Below are 24,402 nucleotides of genomic sequence, written 5' to 3'. Positions count from 1 at the left end.
TTCCATCGGTTGATGCATGATTGCAGACGCACATACATCAACGGCCCCGTATCATTTACGTGGACGACTCCCCTTACCATCACACAATTTAGTCGGAATTGGATCCTCTCCGAGGCAAACCTTCAGATCCTCCTGATCAGGATTAGTGGGCCGTTGGATAAAATCTAATGGCTGCAATTATTATAATTTTTAGAGGACTCTCTGATTGTGCCTGTTGAATAAAAATTTAATAATCCACTAACACCGGTCAGAATCCGAGGGGTTGCCCCGGAGAGGATCCAATTCCAATTTAGTGAACCAAATCCATGTATTTTTGGTTGGTAATTAGCCAGGTAGGCAAGAACCCATCAGTACTTAAAACACTTGACTTGACCAATCAATCACTCGACAACTTCCCTCGGAAGGAACGTGCTTTGGAAGGGAGAAAGCGAGTAAGCAACAGCGAAGGCGCCAAAAGCATGCTGCTTTCGTCTGTTTCTTTGGTTTTTGGTTTTTTAGTTTACTTTTTTGGTTTGTTTATTTATGCAAAATATTCTTCAATCCTCTCACTCTCATAACTCGCTCATGAATTAGTTGTGTAAGTATCACAACACTCTCGCTCTCGCACCATCTTCGTCTCCAAAACCCCTTTCTTTTGGGTTTCGCGTTCAGATTTTTTCCAAACTATTCGATCCAATCTCTCACTGCTGTTAGAGTTTTCAATAAAACAGCGTCTTTGAGTGCCAAAAGCTTCGAACTTTGAGTCTCCGATTCCAAAATTCTGATCAATTTGTGTGATTTTTTGTTATCGTTCAATTGGGTTTGGTTGATTTGCATTTCTGATTCGAACCCAGAATTTTTTTTTGGGAAAAATTCATCTCTGCTGTTCTAATCAGTGTCACTCTCTTCGTCTTCCTCAGAATTCTTTTCTTGTTATCCGTCGAGTTTCTGGGAAAATGGAGGCCTCTGGTTCGAACGGCGCGTCGATTGTCACCGACGAGATGGCGCTGAGGGGTTTGCTGGAGGCGTTCGGGCCCGCGTTTTCTCTCGATCAAATCGCTTCTGCGTATTGCAAGGCGGGGAAGAATGCTGAGGACGCCGCCGAAGCTCTGGCTCTCTCTGCACCCGATGGCGGAGAAACTTCCAGATTACCTGTCAATGGTATCTATAAGAAGCCGCCGTATCAGGCAAACGGGAATGGGAATGGGAATATGAATGGGAACGGGAATCCCGGAGCTTCAAAGCCGAAATATCGGCCGGTTTCAGCTGGCAGCGTCTCGAACATTATTGGGAAGCATTATGTTAAGAAAACGTCGCCGACACCGGCAAATGGGTCTAGTGAAGCAACCAAGCCGTTGAAGCTGAACTCCAGTGTGTTGCCAATGTCAGAAATTTGGGTCGAAAACGATGGGTCTAGTTCTTCAAAGGATGATCGGCTCCACCAGGACATGGAGGATTTTCTGTTCAGTATGCTTGGAGTTGGGTTCAAGCTAGAGAGGGATCGGATTCGGCAAGTTCTTGGTAAAGTTTTGCTCTTTTATTAGTTATCTCTTTCATCCATTTCGATTTGCGTTGTTCTTTGGTTTATATATTTACATGAAGTGTTTGTATTTGTGATTGTTGAACTTGTCAAGGATTATTCAAATTTTGTCTAGCATAATGTGGTTAGGCACGCACTTACTCAGTTGAAGTACTGTGCATACTCTTGGTTATCGGAGTTGGGAGAGAAGATTGGGAAGAAAGAACATTGAAGAGTAGAGGGCAAGAGTGAGTTGGTCTAGAGAAGGAAGACGAGAATAAAAATAGGATAATGATTAGGTTGGCGCAATGTATGATTATACCATAATTTACGGAAAGAAAACTTAATGCTTGAGGCATTTGAAATTTTGACTTTTGAGACACGATGAATTGAGTGTTGAATGTTTTGATTGCAGTCTGTTTGATGGTTGTAGATTTAAGATGACTATTTTGATTTCGTTTCATGGATGTTAATGTGGTGTTTAAGAATTGTTTGATCAATGACCTTGATATGTGAACACTAATCCTGGTTTATTTGGACATGCAGATAGTTGCGGATATGATATGGAAAAGGTACACTAAACCCTCTTTACTTATCGAAACCTGAAAGACAGTCTCTTTACAATTTTTGTAGCCTTTTCGTTACTATAAGATGTATGTGCAATATAATTTTCCAATTTTCTAATGTTATACAATTATCTTTCATATGCTACACATTGAAAAGGTATGTATAGACAGAGTACTTCTAAGCAATAACATTTTCCTTTTAATACCATTCAGAGCATGGAAAAACTGATTAATCTGCCAGCATTGACTTCCGAAAAAAGGAACGAACTTGTTGGAAAATCCAGTGAGAAGGTTAGTAACACTTCCAAAACGGGATTTGTGTGCTTTCTGATTTATACCAATAACATGTCAAACTGCATCACTGATGCATATTCGAATCAGTTCTTCAGAAAAGTAAATTCAATCTTAATTTCATGTAAGGAGGTAATACGAAGAGAGCTCACACTCTACAGAAGTGCATAAATTAATTCAAGGATGCATTCATGCAGTTTTGTACAGCTCTTGTAATCGATATTTGAAAGTAAAAGTTTCTTATTGTTTTGTCATAGTTTTGGGGGACAGGGCATTTTGTGTAGCATTTAGGCTTTAGGTACAGTAAGATCTAGTCCATGAAATTGTTCCAGCATGCTTAGTAAATCCTACTTTGGTATTTATCTCCCTTGCCGTCTTATTTGAGATTATTGTCCAGTCTGCAGATTTGTCCCTGAAATATAAAGTATCCTCCGACAGAAAATCCAAAAACTACACCGAAGGGTATTGCTTCTTCAATACTTTAGTTATAGTTCATTAGTTCCTAGTTTATTATATCAATCACTCTGACATGTCTATGCTCGTCTCATGCAGTAACAGAGATAGGGCTTCAAATACAAATGGAGCAGAAGTTACTGAACAGCAAAAGGAGAGAAATGATATCCCGAAGGATATTCTGGCTTCCCTGTTTGGTGCTTCTGAGGGAACCGAGGAGACACCAGTGGAGCGACCAAGAAGTAAAATAAAGGCAGGGAGTAGATATGGAGCATATGGACACCTAGTTGCTGAACCTCCGCAAGATTTCACTTCAGAGTACAAGTCAGCTGTTGTGTATCAACAGCATCATGTCGAGGATGGTATGCACCCTTTTCTCTATATGGGAGAAACTTCATTTCCCTAATACCCTTTGTGGAGGGAATGGTGGCCTTAGGAATTTATTCAATTCCTATGAAATCCAGATTAATCCTAAAGACAGACCTATTAAGGCAGTAGCTAAATTCCATGTGTGGTTGCTCAAGTCAATTTCCCTGTCAAATTTATGTTTATGTCTTGTATTTTCCTTCATGATTAAAGTGTGCTAGAATTGCAGACGCAGATGACGAAGATAGCTACCAGGGTCTCCGTAAGTCTTGGAAGGAGTATCGGAGTACGATGAACGACTATTACCAGGCTGTATGTAACTTTTTATGCCTTATCTTATGTGCAATTATTTGATATATAAAACATGGAGGGTAGTGTCTCTTAGTAGCCTTAAAATTTCACACTATCGAGTAAGGATATCAACTCTTTTGGTAGGCTGTAGCCGCATTTGCTAAGAAGGATCGTGATCAAGCTTACAAACTTCTAGAACAAGTAAGGTTTCTGTCTTTCTGTTATGAAGTGATGGGATATGAATTATATTTTTTTTCAAGCAAATAAAAGAAAAAACAAGATTCCCTGACAAACAAGACAACATCTTCCGACTGTTGCATATAGCTTTTACATGCTTCAAAAATTGAACAAGGTGTATTGGCGTAGTAATATTTGCCTTGACAAAATGAATTTATAACTTCTATTGTGCTACCACAGGGACGTTTTTTCCTCGAAAAGGCGTGTGAAGTAGAAGAGAAGTCGAATGAAATGATTCTTAAACCTAGGTTAGCATCCGTTTTATTGAAAGTTCTGTGGTGTGTGCTTTGATCCTTTGTGCAAATTTGTTACTGGCAGTGTATAGGGTCCGACAATGCTAATTATCATCATTTTTCGTTTCCTCGTCAGAAATGTTGAGACACAAGGTGAAATAGTGCTTGACGTGCAAGAATGCGGTGCCAAGGAGGCAATACGTCTTTTGAAGTGTCAAATTTCCTCATTTTCTGGTATCTCATGTAAGTAATCGTTCTCGTGTTCCTATTTTGCTTATGATTTTGTTTCATGTTTACTGAAATTTTGTGTTTTACTGAAATTTTGTGTTATCTTCGAGTCAGCAATCAAGTTTCTTAAGGTCATATGTGATACAAAAGAGGAAGATATCTCAAAGGGGTCTCGAAGACGATCATTGGTAAGACTGGGTCATAACTACTTGGTGCATCTGTTTAAACAATTACTTGACTGTTGTATTTTAAATCGACGCAGATTTTGAAGCTACTGCAGGAAGAATCGATTAAGTGGACCGAAGGAGAAAATGCTGGAACAATACTAATCCACTTAGACAGTGTTAATCGGAGACAAGTAACTTTTGTCAAGAAGAAGTGAAATAAAGTGCTTTCTCGAAAAGGTGCTTATGAGATTGAGATTTAGGGATGATCGACAATCAAATCGTTGAAGGAGAGAGTAATGAACTTTTGGGAAATGTGATTTAAGATTTGAAAGGAGTTGGAGTTGATTTTTGTTCCAATTTATTGGGTCTACTTTCTTTGAGTTAATGAAACTCTTCAATTACCAAAGAAAAAAGAACAGGCATTTGCATTGTAATGGCTTTGAACTAAAGTTTATTTCTTCTTTTGGTTGAAAATCTTGGTTCATCTTTTATCTTTCTTGTCATACGGATAATGCTGTCTTGCTAGACTTGTTAGGTTGTGAATTTGCACCAAGCATTCAAGTAAAAGCTTAACCATGTATATCGTTTTTTTTCCTAATCTGACAACGTAACATGTTATGCGTCAAGCATTGCTTCAATTGTCACAATGGTTACTTTTTTTCCCTCGAACGTTCCAGAAATACATAACCGAACTAGCCCTTACTTTCTAATAAAATTCAAGGCTTGACGATGCAAGTATGGTGCATTTTTGCTCATAGCCCTACCTATTTACATTTGAAATTTATATCAATTCACTACACAAATTTTGAAATTTAAACTCATCAAATGATATTCAAGGCTTGACGATGCAAGTATGGTGCATTTTTGCTCACCGCCCTACCTATTAACATTTGATCAATTTAAAATTTGAAATTTAATGAAATTATGTGGTTGAGATTAAATCACAGACTACGTAATCTCAACTACAAAATTTCACTAAAGTCATGACATATATAATATAAGCAGCTTCGAAATCCACCCCTCTCTCGTCTGTCTCTCTCGCTTTTGGTTGTGGGTTTTCCGAATTCAGAAGACTCCGTTCTCCATGGGTGGCTCAGTGAAGGATGTGCAGTCGCAAAAGGAGCTCGATAGCTTGGTCCACGGTGGCTCGCCGGTGGTTCTGCACTTCTGGGCGTCGTGGTGTGAGGCTTCCAAGCACATGGACGAGGTCTTCGCCCACCTCTCCACGGATTTCCCGCACGCCCATTTCTTAAGGGTAACGTTTCATTCTCTTCTCTGAAGTTTTTTGCCTTTTCTGTTTTCTGTGTGTGTGTGTATATATATATTTTTAGTTTAACTTTTAAATAATCTACTATTGTTTGTAATTTGTAGGTTGAAGCTGAGGAGCAGCCGGAGATATCCGAGGCCTATTCGGTTTCCGCTGTGCCGTTTTTCGCCTTTGTGAAGGTATGCTTATTGGGTTTATACATTTTTTCTTGGTGATTTTGATGCTGCCAGTTCGATTTCAAATTCGAGAAGAGAGTTTTGCATTCGGTTAATCAGGTTGTGTGAATGCGGGGTTTACTGTCCAATTGTTTTCGGTTTGCAGGTGATTTAAATTTGAGTCTTGGGGTTTACTGTTATTGTCGATTATATAATACTAGCAGCAGTATGATTGTTTCGAATGAGAATTGAGTACTAATTGGCTTCGATTATGATGGCAAACTCAAAATTTAAAAGAGGGTGGTGGAGATTCAATTGGAACACTTTGTTCGTTTCAGTGACTTCGACTAGGATCTGTGAATGGTGACATGGATTGTGATGTGAATATCGGATATTGAAAGAAGCCTTATGTTATGCCTTATCAGTACGAATGACTATCCGCCCCAAAGAATGAGATGCAATAGAATTTTAGATGGTTTAGGATGATTTATGATTCACGAGTTTGGGATACTTACTCTAATCGGATAAGTGGTAAATCTTGTTAAGTTTGAATTGGGGGAGATAATTCTATATGGTTGCTTTTAATAAACTTTTGTAATTAATTTCGTCATTGGCTTGGGTTCTCCGACTCTTCTGTCTATTTTCCTTCTCTTCGTCATTTTCTATTTGTGCTTTCATTTTCCAGGATGGAAAGGTTGCGGATACGTTAGAAGGGGCAGATCCATCCAGTTTGACCAATAAAGTTGCTAGGGTTGCTGGATCAGTTAACCCTGGAGAACCTGCTGCTCCTGCCATCCTTGGGATGGCTGCTGGACCGACCATACTTGAAACAGTCCAAGAGTTAGCAAGAGAAAATGGTTCTTCCCAGGTGAAAGTTCAAGCGCAAAATGGTCCTGCAGATGCCTTGAAAAGGCGGTTGCAGCAGCTGATTGACTCTAATCCAGTCATGCTTTTCATGAAAGGAAGCCCTGAGGCGCCCCAATGTGGATTTAGCCAAAAAGTTGTGGACATTTTGAAGGAAGAGAAGGTCAAATTCGGAAGTTTTGATATTCTTTCGGACAGTGAAGTCAGAGAGGGGTTGAAGAAGTTTTCTAACTGGCCAACGTTTCCGCAGCTTTACTGCAAAGGGGAGCTTCTTGGTGGGTGTGACATAGCAATCTCAATGCATGAGAGTGGTGAATTAAAGGAAGTTTTCAGAGACCATGGAATTGATACTACTGATTCTGCTGGGGCAAAAGTAACTGAAGCTGGAAGTGGAAAGGGTGGAATCTCGGCATCTACTGGTGTGAGTGAAACTCTTAACTCTCGACTTGAAAGCCTGATTAATAAAAGCCCTGTTGTGCTGTTTATGAAGGGAAAACCAGATGAACCAAAGTGTGGTTTCAGCCGAAAGGTGGTCGACATCCTTGTGCAAGAAAAGGTGGACTTTGAGAGTTTTGATATTCTCTCTGATGATGAAGTCCGTCAAGGGCTCAAAGTTTATTCAAACTGGTCCAGTTATCCTCAACTATACATCAAAGGTGAACTTATTGGTGGATCAGATATTGTATTGGAGATGCAAAGGAGTGGGGAGCTCAAGAAGGTTTTGGCAGAGAAAGGGATTGTTCCGAAAGATACTCTTGAAGATCGTTTAAAGAAATTGATTACTTCTTCACAAGTGATGGTCTTCATCAAGGGCACACCCGATGCTCCCAGATGCGGTTTTAGTTCCAAGGTCGTGAATGCCCTTAGAGAAGAGGGTGTGAGTTTTGGGTCCTTTGATATTTTATCCGACGAGGATGTGAGGCAGGGGCTTAAAGTCTTCTCGAACTGGCCAACCTTTCCTCAGCTCTATTACAAAGGTGAGCTGATCGGAGGTTGTGATATCGTGATGGAGCTGAAAAGCAACGGAGAGCTTAAATCTACCCTTACAGAGTGAAGCGCAGTCTCGTTTTATCAAACAATCGTGGTTTTCCTAATCTGATGAAGTGTCTGCTGACATTAGACACATTCCAGTTTGCTTGAGGTGCTTTCTTACCATACACTTTCATATACGTTTTCTTGTGTAATCATCTGGTCGAAATAATTGTTGGAGGAAGTAATTTTTCAGTACCGTTTGCGCTTCTGCTTAATTTTGTCACGTATTTTTTTGTTGATTTATTCAATCCAATAGCTGAAAAAAGGTAGACCGGTTCGAATGACATCCTTCAATTTGTAAACATATTCATTGCTTTCATGGGTTATAACAATGTCACAGCACACGCAAAAAATATTACGAAATCTCAACAACTGCGTTTTTCACAGAAATTGTTCTACGGTTTTTAATCGATTTTGTGAAACTCCACAGAAACCGTCATAAAATCTATTTTCGCAGGACTTTCACTACGGCCCTAAGCTTCCAGAGATGTTCTAACCGGCGAAAACCTGTTCCGGAAATGTTCTCTTGTTGTCACCGTTGAAACTGGGGACAATGGGCGGAGGGAGACCGTGGCTTCGTACTTGTCTTGGGATAATAATTTCTTCGCCATCGCCATTGCCATTGAAATATTCTTATGTAGAAACTAGTATTCTCTCATGGCGAGGATTTTCTCTGTCTCTTCGCCATCGCCGTCTATTTTATCAGCTTTCATTCGATCCAAAACACTATTCACTTCTTTACCGTCTCTTACATATGCCTTTAACAAAGCATGATACATGTGCTTGTTCACCGGGATGACTTTCCTCAATGCCCCAACAAAAGCTTCCGCATCTTCAGCACTGCCTTCGTCACCAAGCCAACTCAATAAGGTTGTCAGTGTCACTACTCCGAGGTTCGGCTTCCATCTTTTCTCGGAAGACAGACGGAGGGCCACCTTCAAGCACTTAAAAGCCTTCTTCATCTCACCCTTATTCACATACCCCGCCGCCACTGTTTCCCAACTTCTCGCTGTGGTTGCCTTTCCCTTCTCCATCAAGTCTTCAAGCAGAGCTTCAGCTCTCTCGTACAATCCCTTTACGGTGTAGCCTGTAATGACAGTTTGTGGCACCCGAAAATCGTAACAGTTTCCAGACAATTCCCACTCCTCCATCACCTTCTCAGCTTCATCGAGCTCACCGAGCCTCACCAGAGACATCAACATGCCCATATAATCCCTGTTTATGCATCTCTTACAAGCGCTCTTCTCAACACCCCATAACCTCAAAACTTCACCCTTACTTCCCATACTCGCATACAGCGAAATCAGATGATTGTAGCCAAGTCCGTCTTTGTTATCCAGCCTCTCTTCCGACTTCTTCAAAGCATTCATTGCCTTATCGGTTTGGCCTTCTTTAACATAGAAATTGGCAACGACAGCATACGTGTTCCAGTCCATGACAATGCGAGGCTGGCTTTCCATCTCTTTAAAAACCTTTTCCATTCCTTCAAGATCAGACCTCACGCCATACGAATTGATGCAGATTCTATAGCTGAAGTTGTCCGGAGGGACATTGTTCTCCTTCATCTCAGCAAGAACGCCCGGGACCTTCTCGTGCTGGCCAACATTCGTATACAAACACATGATGTCGTTGTAAGTAAGAGGCGAGGAAACAAATCCCATCCCCTTCATTTTGCGCAAATGAGCGAGGGACTTATCCACTTGGCGCTGCCGGACATAGCAATTCAAAAGAGCACCATACGTCTTGATGTTCTTATCTTCGTCCCTCAAATTATTGAAATATTCTTCTGCGGAATCAAACCCGCGTACCTTCCCAATCAAATCCAGCTGCACGGCATGCTCAACCGGCGAAAATATGCATACCCCCTTCTGATTCATCCACTCTGAAATCTGCAACCTGTAACACGTTACTACGAAAGCAGAGGAATTTCCAATTACTTTTGATACAAACAAGCACATTAACTAACAAAAATCCTAATTCCCTCTTTTGCTCACTTTCTTTAACTAAAATTTAATTACTTTGATGCTTCTTTCAATTTTCTGAGCAACCAAACAGGGGATAACACAAATTGCAAGGGAAGAGAGAAAGATGGAAACCTGGAGGGCTTGGGAGAAGCGTTTCCGCTTTCGGAGGTCGTGAATGATGCGCTGAAGCTCGGCGACTCGGACTTTGTTGCCATTGTAGACCCAGTCGTCGAGCTCTGGAACCACATTCAAGCTAGGGTTTCCGAGCGGGCTGATTTTGTTGTAGAGGGTCGGCTTCTTGGTCCTGCTCGTGTAGTAGGACCTGCTCGCCATCGCATTTCGGATTAGGGTTCTGGCGAAGAGCTTCGGAACCATGATTTGGGGTTTAGGGTTTTTGGAGTTGGGGGAGAAGAACCAGAGAAATAAAAATGAAGGGGGGCTCTTGGAGGAAAGGGGCCTAATGTTTCTGAAATTGGGCCTTTTTAGTAAAAATTCATCTTCATTACCGTATCATCTAAATACAATCTCTCTGTAAAAAATTCATTTGATTTGAAAACCGTTTAATCATTTATATATGTCGAACAAATTAACAGTTATGAAAATGTGTAGTATTGTCATAATTAGTCTTTAATTTATTTGATTCACATGGATGACTAAACGGCCTTCAATTTGAAAGATCTGCCTGGAAATGATCTTTAGATAATGATGTAAAATATGAACAATTTCAATCAGTGCTATAACGTTTGTACGATGAAATGATGTCACATGACATATTACAAGATTAGTAACTTAACGTAGCATTGTGACCATCACATCAAAAAGTTTCTCGTGAATTCGGTTCCGCTTGATGATTATTTTCCTAATTACAAAACCCTGACACCAAAAGCTAACAAACACTGCAGAAAAAAGGCAGCATGTTTATATGATACCCAAGATCCAAGATACAGATCCCTTAAAACCTAACCAATTTGTGTCGACCAAATCAACAGTTATGGTAACAATCAGCATCGAGCTTTGTTCCGATGGTCATCCATGTACTGGGCTACGCAATCCAACAGCTTATTTTCCAGGGTTTTGAACTGAGCTATTTGCACCTGCAGCTCCAACTGCTGTTTTCTCAGGTTCTTATTCTCCTCCATTAATAGCAGGCAATTGTTTTCTTCTGCTGCTGCCAGTGCAGTGCTTGTGCTCTCACTCTCTTCTGAAGCCTTCAGATACGCTGGAAAAGCACTTGGTTCGCATTTCTTCCTGGTGATCTCAACTAGCATGTGCCTGCAGCCCTTTTGGAACTTTTCGTGCTTAAATTCCCACAGTTTTGGTGATGTTTTCTTGAATCCCTGCTTTTGGGTTTGAGGGTTAGAATCACAAATTGAATTGCCAAACTTTTGAATAATGTAATGCATGATCGGAAATGCTTTTATAGGAAGTGCTTTTGCTCATAAGCGAATACAAACCAACCCTAGGGTTGAGTGTACTGTAACCCGTCCGAGTTATGAGATAAAAGAGAAGAAAACCTTGATATATGTAGCGCATCCAAATGGGATTAAGGGCATATTGGGAGAGACATTTTAGTGCGTCAAAAACACGACCTGGTACATTAAGTGTAATAATATAATTGGTTGAAAACTTGAAAAAACAAAATTTCCAATCAGTAGTAATACTTAGTGTATCAAGTCGTGTTTTCAGCATACTGAAAAAATTTCTCGCATATTTGAGATGCTAAATAAAAAAGGGAAGAGATCCTTTTCAGATCTCTTTCACCAAATCTCACCAATCAATTAATCTGGACCTTTGAAATTTGATCTAACAACTTAAAATTATTATAACTTTTTTAAATGCCTCTTATTTGTAACCATTTAATCAAATTTCAAAAACTCGAATTAATTGATTAGTGAGTTTTGATGGAAGAGATCCTCTTCCCAATAAAAAAACATACACAAGTCAAAGAGGATCTCTACCCCATAAAAAACATACACAAGTGCTTTGACTAGACGCACAACAAAATTTACTAAAATCCTTGTCATTCGATTAAGAAAACAATTTTCTTTTGGGAGTATGGTATTTTAGACAAAATTATTCGTGCAAAAGGACAAAGGGTACCTACCACGACTACACTTGTTTATTCCAAAACCAAATTTGACCATTGCTGCTAATGCTTCCTAATTAATCAAATGGATCTATCTTGGGGATTCTAGGGAAAATTTTTATTTTGCCTCTCTCACGTCACATCGAATTAAGTAACAAGAGATTTAAAAAGACTTTTTAGCTAAAATAGTACCTTAACTTTACATAACTTCTTATTTTGATCATTGAGATTTAAAATCGAAGAAGTGGTCTCTAAGTTTGTCCACTTTATGAAAAATCTTTGTTAAATAATTAAAATGATTGACCGTGGACAAACATAAATACCACTTTTATGGAAGTCAAATCTTTATGTAATTTCAGAGACTAGTTTAGCTAAAATGTCTTAAAAAAAACATATGAGAGTAAATATGCAGTTGCACCAGGTTTTTCTCATGGTGGGTAGAAGTTTATGCTTTATTATTGTTCACGTAACTCAAAACTATTGCAGTCTGGAGTGTGATTATTTTGACCAATTAAAACTCTCACAAGTTTTTGACTTTCACAATAGTTTATATATTCTCGTTGACTACTGTTGTACAGGGAGAGAGGTATACGCAACAAAGATAACCATCGTCTTCAATCCATGAAATCTTTGAATGAGTAGATCACTCAATGCTTTGAACGAGTAGATCAATGAATGCAAAAACCTCTGCAGAAATCAAAACATTGACCCTTTTTGCTGATCGACAAACGTTAGTATTCCGGCGGGTAAAGGTTGTTTGCCCAACAAAATACCGTTCATCGGTCAAATGATATTTCTGGTAGTGATGGTTCAAACCCTAGATGTTTTTTCTTTTATCTATGAAATACTGGGTTCTTGATCAAGTGATCAGAAATAACCAAAAATAATAAATAAATTTTCTAAAAGCTTTCTAAACCTTAAATATATAACATAGATATAATTTTCCATGTATATACATTCTTTGTATAATTAAAGCAAATAGACGAAGTACTGAGTTCAAATCTGATAGACGGAAATGGTTGAAATAAAAAGATAAGGGTGGGCGACTCACATAGGTGTTAAGTTGGCGAATGAAGCTGGAGAAATTGTTGTGCTTGAAATATTTAGGCAACAGGAGCTCTGAGAAATCAGCAGGAGACCATACTATAAATCCAGTGCCCTCTACATTCCATGACACAGTATTCCTCTTCCCACCATCATCTCCTCCGACATCTTGTTCTTCTAGCAGATCGAACGTCTTCGACAGAAACGGGGCGGCGCTTCTTGTTCGGGAAGAAGTTTCAGCCATGTATGGCTGGCTAGCTAGCTTTTGAAACTTTTGTTTCCAGAGAGTTCCTAAAATATTCTACACTCTGCCAGCCTCTTATTTATGCCATGAGCTTTTGGAAACTACTAGCTAATGGCGTGGAACGTGGACTGCTTCCTTTTAGCTTTCTTTTTCTTTGCTCTTTCTTTAAATTCTTTGCTCTTTCTTTAAGTTTCTCAAGTTCATGCAACTTCCCCAAAAAGCCCAATTTAGCAATTTTTTTTTTTTATGTAACAAAAGTAGATGGAGGCATATAAATTCATTTTTCTCATGTGGGACAATGACAAGTGGCGGATTAAAAAAAATTGTACTCGTAATTGTAGGTTATAAAGAGAAATACTAGCAAGGATACAACAACGTATTACAATAAATTTACCTCGCCCATTTGGGAGTTATTCTCGTATATGGTACTATAGTATATGTTCTAAGGGTTAGACTGCGCAGTTTGCCAGTTAAACCGGTACAAGACTTGGATTTAGAACATCATAAAACAATTTAGTACTATTTGGTGTGGATGTCAAAGCGTTGTGAAGTAAATAATCTTGCATTTTGTTGTTGTTGTACTGTTTATTCTAGTTCTCTTACCACAACAAGCAATATGAAGTCGGGATGTTATTGTCGTCAACACATCTTTTCCTATAATTTATTTAATGGGCATCATATACAGATAAGATCCTCAATTAGATAATATTGTGTAACAATTTATGTTCTGGGATTTACATATACCCCTAATTGCTGTTACAATTGAAATTGAGAATGATCTTGATATTTCAAAAAATAAGATAATTTCTTTAATTTTAGATTAATAGAAATATAGTTTATATGGTCAAACAAAATTTCTACTAATTGACTTGACTAAACATCTAAATTAGTACACAATACTTGAAAATCCAATTAGGTAATGACCATAAGACTCGTTTATAATAAAAACTCAAGTAGTGGTGTATAGAAAATCCTTGGGAGAAATAAAAGAGGAAATTTTAGGGTTTTGGGTGCACTGAATGATTGTGTACTCATCGGTCACCCCGATGGTAACCCCGCCACCCCACCTACCCCAAGTTATTCAAACATTGCAAGGATAACCGAAAGGCCGCGAACTCTGACCCATTTTTGGAACAATCTGGCAGAGTTTCAGGTGTATTTTTGCGAATGAGGATCTTTTATCGATCTTTTTGTGGGGATCTTCGAGATCTTTAAATCGTGTTTGTTTATTATACATAGTATTATCAGTTTTTATCAGATATTATTCATATTTAATTTTAAATAAAAGTATTTAAAATGATTTCTGACTGTACGATATACGATGAACGAAGACGATTTAAAGATTTCTAGGATAATTTCGAGATCTATGTATTACGTAGTTCACGAAATTTAAACTCTTTCAAAGATAATAAATAAGGTGGTAAACATTATTATCACTTGAGAGTCGTGTGCAAAAAATTTTGATTTGAATACATTTTTTAGAAATGAGGGAACTCTCCCAAAAGTTGGACTTTTCATGAACTCTCTGTTCCCTCACAGTTTAACATCAATTTTATGCTAATATTATAAAACATTGTGTAAAAAACATAAAGTAAAAGAGAGTACGTAAAATTTTACTTTTAAAAAGATAGAAAGAGATCCTCTTCAAATCTCTCCTTTCAAAACCCAAGGATCAAGTGATCCAGACATTTAAAATTTGATCTAAGGGCTAAAAATAGAGAAATTAGTAAAAACTTTTAAAAGCTATAATAATTTTTTGTCATTTGATCAAATTTTTAAAGGTCCGAATCACTTGATCCTTGATCTTTGGAAGGAGAGATTCGGAGAGGATCTCTTAAGAGTCCTCTTAGTACTTCTTTAAATTTTTCTATATGTAAAAACGATATTTTAATCTACTTTATTATATTAAAGTGGTATTGATTGAAGAAATCAGATACAGTGCTTTAAACAGCTTACAGACGGACTTCGCTTCTCTGCCCTTCCAATTCTCATCCCCTTCTATTTGTGAGGTCACAATTAAGTAACGTCAACATTTTATATCATTATTATTTTTTGTCTTATTATCTTTATAAAAAAAATCAATATAAAATATTCACGTTGATTAACCGTGACCGCACAAAATAAAAGGGGATGGGAGTGTATGAGAACTGGGAGAGCAGAGAAGCCGGGTTCCTACACAGTCATGAGATTAGCATATCAAAAAGTACGGAAAATGATCCTCTCCAGATCTTCTATGTGGGGATTCGGGGCATCTATCAATCCTGGCCGTTTATCGTACATCATACGATCAAAAATAATTTTAAATTTCACGATGTACGATGAACAGTTGTGATTGATTGATCCTTCGAATCCCCACAAAAAGGATCCGAAGAGGATCCTTTTCTAAAAATTACAATATAAAACCAAAGACTAATATAGTAGGCTTTGATGAATTAAGGTTAGGGTTTTTTAGTCAAAATAGTTCTTAAGATTGGCATAAATTTTCACTTTGGTCTTGAGATTTGAAATCGATATAAGTGGTTCCTAAGTTTTGTCCACCATCAATCATTTTAGTCATTCTATGAAAATCTCCATTAATGATAATAAAATGACAAAAATACCTTGAATTTTTGTCAAATCATTTTGACATTGTTTTATAATAGAGTATTTCTGTTATTTTGATCCTTATTTAAAATAATTTTTCATGAAATAACCAAAATGATTGGTGGTTGACAAACTCAAGGACCACTTATATTGATTTCAAATCTTAGGGATCAAAGTGAAGAGTTATGCAAATTTCATTGACCATTTTGGTTAAAATGCCTTAAGGTTAGTCTAGGGTACAAAAAAACCAGTAACACCAGGGGAGATACATATTGAGACTTGAACTTAAATTCTACTTTCTTTCTTTTTTTTAATCTGATTCCAACCTTAGCTGAAAATTGTTGAGTTAAGAGCGTTTATCTTCGAGGTTTCATCATCGGATCCACCTTTCTTATTATTGCTTGTATCAAACATAAGTTCATGGAAAGCTATGGACAATGACATGGAATGAGTTATAAAAATTGTATGTTTAGTGTTTTTTTTAAAATTTTTTAAACAAAAGATATTATCTATATAGATTATATTAAGGGAGATGGGGGTTTAGCATCACAATGGGCTAACAATAATGTGATTTTTGGTGAGAATCAAACCTAAAACCTCTCACTTACAATGGGTGGTATTTAGTGTTTTTACTATGATTGTTTTAACTAATCAGCATTTGTTTATAATATTTGAGTGAGCAATTCTGCGTGGAATATTGGTCATGTGTTTCAAATTTAAAAAAAAAAAAAAAAAAACCTAATTAAAAGTCCAAAAAAACTTTAGGTTTAATGAAAAATGACAAATAAATGTATAATGAATAGTACTAGAGAAAGGTAAAAATGTGATTTTTCGTTAAAAATGAACAGTACCGGAAGTGTTTCGTTAAAAATTCCCATTAAAAAACGGATGGTGCTTAAAAAAGTCATTGAACATTCCAAAAGTGAAATCTATGTGAGTTTTTGTTTTTGGATCATATAATCTACGACACGTAACTGGACTTAGTCTCAATATTTTTCAATACAGTATGCCAAACAAAGCTTAATCATTAAACAAAACGTACCAGATATATGGATGCTGCAAAAACTAATGAATTTTTTCTAATGTACATTAGAAGTGCGCGGTTAACTTACTTATCGGAAAGAGCCGTTAGATTTCGTAAAGTTAAATAATCTTACAGCTCACGTTTAGATTTATAAGTTAAATGTACATTTTGATTTGCATTAGAAAAAGCATATAAATTACGGACATGGATCATCTTCGGATCCAATTGTCCTAATCCTAGGGATCAATAAATCTAGATCATTAAAATTTGATCAAACGGTTAAAGTTATTATAACTTTTATAATGAGCCCCTATTTGTAGCCGTTGGATCAAATTTCAATGGTCTAGCTTCATTGATCCCTAGAATTAAGACAATTGGATCGTGAGATAATCCATGTCCATAAATTACGACCATATATGGGCCTCACCCTCCTTTTACTACCATTAGAATAAGCATACTGAGGCCCATCTCTCTCATACTCTCTTTCTGGGCCAATAGGCCCACTCACCACCCAGCCGCTGTCCCTTGTTCGACGGACTGTCACTCGAGACTACTTTTTTCAAGTTAACTACTGTGGAGTGTAACCACCACAGGACGGTTAAGTCATGGGGAACAAATTTTAGATGAGAACTTTAATAAAAAACTTCCGATACTGTTTACTTTAACGAAAAACCATATTTTTATACTAAAAAGTCAATTATTGTACTATTCACTTTACCCTTTATTATGTCATTATCATTAAAACTCAAAGTTTTCAAATCATTTTCATTAGTTTTCCTATTTTGGATTTGTATTTCATACCGTACATTTTGAGTTTGATTCATGGGGCTAATAAATAAATCACACACTAGCTTGATATGAAGAGTTTGATATGCTGGTATATCTTTGTGAGTCTTTCCGGTCTAAAAAAAGTGAACTATCGTGATGAAGCGACAAGATGTTTCCCTTTTTTAAAGAGAAAAAATTACTGTGGAGTCAATAACAATTCTTTTGCGAAATTATTTCCAAGGCAATTTTGAGTCTTGACCATCGCTTGGCCATACAAATAATTATTAACTTGTAGACAAGTATAATTAAAACATCTTTCTTAATGTAGACGGTTGTTAAGTACAAGCGTACAATAGCTTATTAATATCATTCAATGAAATTGAAAGAAACCGTCACGGGATGAATCAATTGTTGTAGACAAGTACAAAAGCTTGATATGAATAGTTGGATATGCTGATATGACTTTGTGAGTCTTTTTGGCCCTCGAAAGAATAGACTGTCGTGACAAAGCCACCAGCTAGTCCTATAAAAAAAATAAAAATGAAATGGAAAGAAAATTGGGATTCAGGTCTATAACTCTTTCAGCTTAATAATATAACATAAATCTCATTGACCAATAAAAGGACATAAATTTCAAGGTGGTTGAGTGGGCCGGTCTTAAATATGTTGTGATTTTCAAACGCTGGTATAATTATAAGAGGCCCACTCTAATTTTTGATATCCTTATTAGTTCAGAATGTCAAGCGACACAATAAATAAGTGGACCTAAACACATGTCGTAAATAATAATTTATTGTGGCTAAATCCTATTGGTAAACGGGTGAAAAAAGACGATGTATCTGTTGCTTAAGAGCATTTGTTTTTTCACCAAATTATTCTATAGTTTGTCAAAAAAATAAATAGTGAATGATTTATATTTATATGTTTAGATAAGTTAAGTTCATGAGAGTAGTTAAATATAATCTCATACGACATGAAAATGGCACTTTGCAATTTTAAAACGATACTGGAAAGATTTACTATTTGATGCAGTCAAATGTTAAATGGATATAAACACATATCATGTAGTACAATGACATAATACGAACATGACATGTTGTCAGGTCTAGTAGTTTCCATATTTGATGCGCATGTAGTGCTCTTAACATAATACGAACATGACATGTTTACGACATTAAACGCTTGAATGTTAAACAACAAAAATAAGTGGACCTAAACCACATGTCTTAGTAGTACAAATAAATATATTGGGCTTAAACACTTAATAGGTAAGTAGGTGAAGCACGATATGATGCATCCACATAACTTACAAATGGGTATACTTTTATACATTCTGGCATGAGTCCATGGATCGAGTTTAAGTTGAGCGGAATAATTTTGCATGATATTATAACATAACACAACATATGTTAAAACACGACAGATCATTAGGTCAAATATCTAATAATTGATGCAATGTAGTGTAAAACGACAAACTTAAGTGGACCTAAAACAAATGGCAGCTGACAAGCAAATCAAATAGACAACCCTTATCGATGCATATCACTCACTACCCCACATTGGCATCAAGTAAAGATTGCAATATCAAATCAAATGGGATGTGTAAAGTTAACGTTTTATGCCAAGGGATGATTCAAAGTTGGGTTTTGGGTGCCCAAATTGACGACAGACACCACCACACCGACGTTATCATCACACTAGACACATTTGGGGATGCACATTCAACCACGGATCTCTGTGTCCACCACGATCTAATTTCATCATCACAAAGTTACAAGCCCTTTCGGTTGAGGATCATATAAGATTCTTGGATTTAAAATTATGAGAAGTTTTGACATATAATCGGTTGTTTATTCTTTTATTAATATTTCTCTTGTTATGCATTATGTATACTTTAGTTACACCGTAGAAATTTCTCGATGTTAAGAGTAAAACAACTATTTTGTTGTAGCAACATAAGAGTCAATTTGTTTTGGACATTGTGGTTAGTGACGCAAAAAGTTTCTTGGTTTGGCCAACAGCTTTTGATTAGGGATTGGTAATAAAAAATAATGTTGAAGATGATGTTTTTGGAGTTGAGATCCTCTCTAAGTTTCAGTATGGAATCTAAGGACCAGGAAATTTTGACCGTTTAAATTGAATTTGACGATTATCATAAACTCATTCCGCTGGTCAACCTCACACAAACCAAGGGCTTGGATCTCTCTCTCTCTCTTTGAAACTGTCTATATTTCCTAGTCTTTGAGCTCCAGACAGTGAGGTCTAAAGATGATTCAAATTAATGTTTCTAGGTTGAATATAACCAAATCAATGTTGTTGTTCATTTCAGCGGGCAAGTGGATGGGAATAGGTGAACCAATTGCCAGGACTTTCATGACCACCTGCCGAATTGAGGTTGATGGAATAACTTATGGGGTGAAATGCATGCACCCATCGTCAATCATGCATGAAACAACTTATATAAGGGTGCCGCGAAAATACGACAAGTGAGTAGACATAGTACACGTAAGAAGTCATTTTTTCTTACCAAAAATTGAAAGACGTGCATACATTTCTCATTTTATAGACAGATGTGCATACAATTCACATTTTGTAGTTTGAACTAAATATTTGTGTATTCATGTCAGACTGCAATCCCGGTTAATCACTCGAGCAGTGATTCATTTCTTATTCCCCTATCTTACTATTGAATTCTCCTTAGTTTCTGGCTCCACTACCACCACCCACCCCAATCTCCCCCGTTCTTATTGGTGAACACACCAAAAAATGGAATCAATCATTAAAATGTGTCAGGACTCACCAAAAGCAATATATAGAGGTTGTCTGGCTGATTGGATTGGTAAAAGCACTTTTGAAAAAACCCTCATAGGCTTGGCCTCTTGTTACAACCGGGGATAGAATTTCTAGCTGTAAGCCTGCATTATATGTGACCATTGACCAAGTTGGCTTAAAAGAGACCCACAGTGAAATAATTGTTGGCTATTTAGGGCTGATTTGTTATTGTAATTGGGACTTAGTATGGACCCGCCTACCTCCCAAAAGCACTTATTAAAACCAGCTTTTAAGTACATCTTTATTTAATTATAATTTGATTTGAAAATGAATTTTCCTAAGATTATTGAATAACGTTTGTCATACATTAATGTGATCTCTAATTTTTGCCAAGACGCACTTAAAATAGCAATATTGGATGCCTCCATTTTTTCTTTTCTACCAACGGAGAGATTCTTACGTATCACTGGGGGATGTATCCCCATTTGTCTATACGGCGGATGAGGATATATCTTCAGTGACACCTGTGTTTTTCTCAAACCAGCGATGTTTAAAAAGACAATGATAAAACCAAAATTGAGGATACTTCTGAATAAAATCTCTATAATTTCTAGCTGTAAGCCTGCACGGCATGTGACCAAGTTGGCTTAAAAGAGACCCATTGTGAAGGAAAAGGATTCTCGCCAGATTTTTTTCTTAGGGATCATAGAGATCCCGCAATTATGTCCGTTCATCGTATATCATGCAGTCAGAAATTATGTCCGTTCATCGTATACGATGAACGGACACGATTACAAGATCTCTAAAAAAAGAATCCAACGATGATCATTTTCCCGCTAAAATAATTGTTGGCTATTTAGTATGGACCCGCCTCCCTCCCAAAAGCACTTATTAAAACCAGCTTTTAAGTTCCTCTTTAATTTAATTAATTATACTTTGATTTGAAAATGAAATTTCCTATATTCCGTAATATTGGTCATACGTTAACGTAATCTCTAATTTTTGCCTAGACGCACTTAAAATAGCAATCTTGGATGCCCGTCTTTTTCTTTGGTACCAACAGAGAGATTCTTACGTATCACTGGGGGATGTATCCCCATCTGTCTATAGGGGGCGCATCTCCTGAGGCGGATAAGGATATATCTTCGGTGACATCCACGTTTTTCTCGAATCCGTGACGTAAAAAAAGACAATGATAAAACCAAAATTAAGGATGATTCTGAATAAAATCTCTAGGATTACTATTACCTCATATATTTCACATCTAATTTCATCTATCTATGTTCCCAAGCGTTAATTATACAGTATACAAAATGGCAGCAGAAATAGAATGACCAAATCTCTAAACTTCAAAAGACAAGAAGGCACAAAAGCAAGCAACAGAAGAGGAAAATAGATATTCTGTTTAGTGACTTGTCTGCCTGCATCTCATGCCTCCTCAGCCTCGGAGTACTACTTCCGGTTAGGTGATACGAATTGGGATACCCATATACGCTCTGCGAGTTTCCGAACACCCTTGAATAAACCATTTCCCCAAACACCCCAACCGCTGGATGGTGGATACCTGCCACTGCAGTGCCTCCGAGGTCAAGCAGCGGCGAGGAAGAATGTTCCCCGAAACTGCTGTATGGATGAGGGTTATACTGTTGGTTCTGATAAGGGTTACGATACGGGAGTTGCTGGACCGTCTGAGAGGTGCTAGATATGAGAGCTTGCGCATCGCATGCTGATGGTCTGGGAGGTATTACCATTCCCCTGTAGAGTGCCACCTTTCCTTCAAGCTCAGGTTCAGAAGTTGCTAGGCCCCGGCCGTAAAGTGGGACCATGGTAGTGTGTGATATATCACCCTTGCAAACAGGGCACTGAGGGCGCTCATCGGAGGCAAGGGACGCACTCTGAACGTGAAGCCATTTGTAAATGCAAGGCCAGCAATATAGATGGCCACAGAAGGTGACCACTGGCTCGTGTGCAAAGTCTAAGCAGATGTTGCAGTCAAAGCCACCTTTGGAATTTTCTGATTCTGTTGTTTCTCCGGCGATGGATTTGCATTCGTGTGCAAAGAATTGCTGCAACGCCATTTTTCGGTTCTTCTAATTTGTTTTTTTCACCAATACTGCAAAAGATAAGACAAATGAAACCAGTTTAGTAAAAAGAGTTTTCTGAAGCTCCCTCATCTGATGTTCTACCTTGCAAAACAATCACAAAGAAAATCTAACAAATGGAAGACAAGACAACTGCTTGCAAGAAAGAATAGTATGCATGATCACGTTGTGAGAGACAAATGAAACCAATTCAGATACAACAGTAACTACAAATAGCACCCTATCGTAGCACCTTGGACGTAGTTTTCTGCCAATTTAGGCTTTGCTTCCTAATCATATAGGCTTATGTAACAGGTACCACCGGAAACTGTTGTACACAAACAGTTATGTTGGAGTTGAGATCCAACAACACAATTAACGGCAAGAATTCCTCAACTTCAACAGAGCAATCTAAATTACTATAGAACAGCGAAAGAAAAACAATGGCTACTGACGAGGAAACTGAACCAACCCCAAACCCTCCATCAAGAACAACACAAAAATCAACAATATTTTCCGGTTTTTCTCTCACCCCAGCTCCATAGTAGACACAGATCTGAAATAAGGGATTCAACCAACCGCGATTCAAGGCATATCACACTTAGCTGATCAACCTTGTTCAAGCCTATACATCTCACTACTACCCTCAAAGTTGTGGGAAACCCCTCCAGCATGAGGTGAAGTACAACAGTCAAAGCAAATCATAATAAAATTCCGATACATAACAAAATATAAACCCTGAAAAGACGAAGATGCATACCTACATGCTCCTAAACAGTTTTATCAACCTTAACATGCGCTTAGAAACCATATCTCACAAACCTATCGTGGAATTGAACAGGATTGAGTCAAAGAAAACCCCAGAAGCCTCACATCTCTTGGCCTACAACCTAGTATCAGATCAATGTAAACCAAGCATTCAATACTATGGCACCTTATCCACATCCCCACAAGAAAAAAAGACACCATTTTTGTGTTGTGATAAAGGCAAATGCTTGAGAATTGTTTCTAAAACAAACAAACTTCCCAAGCATTTCCCTTTTCTCTTTCCCCAAACCACTTTCCCAGCAACCAAACAAGCCCAAAAATCCAAACATTGACAAACTTGCAAACAGAAACAAAGCTAGATCTGCGGCTCAACAAATCAAACCACACAAACATCCTCCACAAAACCCAAAACCCACAAATTTCACTACCATTTCAACGTCCCCTTCAAGTTTTTTCAGCTCAACAGAGAACCAAGGTGAACTTCAAGAACAAATGCACCCAAAAAAGAAAAAACAGTAAAAAAAAAAACAAAAATTACAGGCCTACCGTGAAGAGAAACGCAGAAGTTCGGCACAGAAAGTGCTTTCAGTCTTACTACTATCCTTCCTTCAAAGCTTCAATCTTTTTTCTGGGTATCTTGGAAAATTAGCTCTTCGAGCTTTAATGGCTATTTTTAGCAGAGAGACAGAGGGCGTTGGACAGGAGGACGGGGTCGGGCGTGCCGTTCGTCTTGCTTTTATAGGCAAGTGCCACCTTCCACTGCTTGACGCGCGCGTGACTCCAGATTTTATAAATTTTTCTTGGTATACATAAAATTTTGTCCTTGGATAATATTTCGGTAAATGCGGATTGGTAAATAAAAATCCACGCTCGATTTTCGGGGTCAACATATTGGTAAATGTGGACTAGTATAAGTTGGACTCTTTTTTTTTTTTTTTTTGTGGATAAGAAGTTGGTAAAACACAGATATTCTTGTGTTGTATGTAATCCAACCGTTCGTGTGTTATAACAGGAGAAGGATTGTCTGCCTTCCTAGTTGTGGTGCCCTTCCATGCCCTCCTATTTTGTGCGGTCACGGTTAAGCCACGTTAATATTTTATATTTTAATTATTTTTTGTCTTATTATCTTATTAAAAAATTAATATAAAATATTGACGTGGTTTAACCGTGATCGCACAAAATAGGAAGGCATGGAAGGCACCACAACTAGGAGGGCAGACAATCCAAGTCCGTTATACCAACCGTCCAAATTAAAAGAATTTCTATAGAGTTTTTCTTAATTGGATATAGGTTTTTTCTTAAGTCGATTCTCGTCAAGTGCGAATTTGTATCACATTATTGTTAATTCATTATGAAACTATACTCATCATCTCCTCTTAATGTAGATAACATCACTTGTTCCAAAAAAAAAAATAAAACA

At 37.6% G+C, this 24,402-nt stretch overlaps 4 protein-coding genes and 1 long non-coding RNA gene across 7 annotated transcripts; 2 read left to right on the top strand and 3 right to left on the bottom strand.

The window, feature by feature from the left end:
• Positions 1–273: 273 nt before the first annotated feature.
• LOC103434782 (putative nuclear RNA export factor SDE5) lies at positions 274–4,804 on the top strand. Of its 2 annotated transcripts, none has more exons than XM_008373136.4 (12): positions 274–431; positions 900–1,500; positions 2,045–2,070; positions 2,278–2,355; positions 2,753–2,817; positions 2,908–3,170; positions 3,404–3,486; positions 3,610–3,666; positions 3,883–3,950; positions 4,072–4,178; positions 4,278–4,351; positions 4,426–4,804. In XM_008373136.4, the coding sequence occupies exons 1-12, from the start codon at positions 306–308 to the stop codon at positions 4,543–4,545; spliced, it is 1,668 nt and encodes a 555-aa protein (XP_008371358.3). In that variant the 5' UTR covers positions 274–305; the 3' UTR covers positions 4,546–4,804. The 2 variants fall into 2 exon arrangements, with proteins under 2 accessions (XP_008371358.3, XP_070677583.1); XM_070821482.1 differs by lacking the exon at positions 274–431 and adding an exon at positions 474–577.
• Positions 4,805–5,299: 495 nt separating this feature from the next.
• On the top strand, positions 5,300–7,863 carry LOC103434783 (monothiol glutaredoxin-S17-like). The gene is made up of 3 exons (XM_008373137.4): positions 5,300–5,585; positions 5,702–5,776; positions 6,438–7,863. Exons 1-3 carry the CDS (start codon positions 5,415–5,417, stop codon positions 7,668–7,670), a joined length of 1,479 nt encoding a protein of 492 aa, XP_008371359.2. The 5' UTR covers positions 5,300–5,414; the 3' UTR covers positions 7,671–7,863.
• A 66-nt stretch (positions 7,864–7,929) lies between these two features.
• Positions 7,930–10,090, bottom strand: LOC103434785 (pentatricopeptide repeat-containing protein At4g21705, mitochondrial-like). 2 transcript variants are annotated; one of them, XM_008373139.4, is made up of 2 exons: positions 9,745–10,090; positions 7,930–9,537 (listed from the first exon to the last, which is right to left on the bottom strand). In XM_008373139.4, exons 1-2 carry the CDS (start codon positions 9,985–9,987, stop codon positions 8,293–8,295), a joined length of 1,488 nt encoding a protein of 495 aa, XP_008371361.2. In that variant the 5' UTR covers positions 9,988–10,090; the 3' UTR covers positions 7,930–8,292. The 2 variants fall into 2 exon arrangements, with proteins under 2 accessions (XP_008371361.2, XP_028959012.1); XM_029103179.2 differs by having other exon boundaries at positions 7,930–9,557; positions 9,745–10,070.
• Positions 10,091–10,320: 230 nt separating this feature from the next.
• LOC103434784 (heat stress transcription factor B-2a-like) lies at positions 10,321–13,126 on the bottom strand. The gene is made up of 2 exons (XM_029103180.2): positions 12,750–13,126; positions 10,321–10,949 (listed from the first exon to the last, which is right to left on the bottom strand). The coding sequence occupies exons 1-2, from the start codon at positions 12,984–12,986 to the stop codon at positions 10,614–10,616; spliced, it is 573 nt and encodes a 190-aa protein (XP_028959013.1). The 5' UTR covers positions 12,987–13,126; the 3' UTR covers positions 10,321–10,613.
• An 8,221-nt stretch (positions 13,127–21,347) lies between these two features.
• On the bottom strand, positions 21,348–23,787 carry LOC103434786 (uncharacterized). The gene is made up of 2 exons (XR_011580851.1): positions 23,529–23,787; positions 21,348–22,246 (listed from the first exon to the last, which is right to left on the bottom strand). It is a non-coding gene; the product is annotated as an uncharacterized lncRNA (long non-coding RNA).
• Positions 23,788–24,402: the final 615 nt, after the last annotated feature.

This window comes from Malus domestica, chromosome 05 (genome assembly GCF_042453785.1).
Source record: "Malus domestica chromosome 05, GDT2T_hap1".
Taxonomy (NCBI): domain Eukaryota; kingdom Viridiplantae; phylum Streptophyta; class Magnoliopsida; order Rosales; family Rosaceae; genus Malus; species Malus domestica.
The sequence above is the reverse complement of the archived record's forward strand: the minus strand, read 5'-3'. Positions and strand labels throughout refer to the sequence as shown.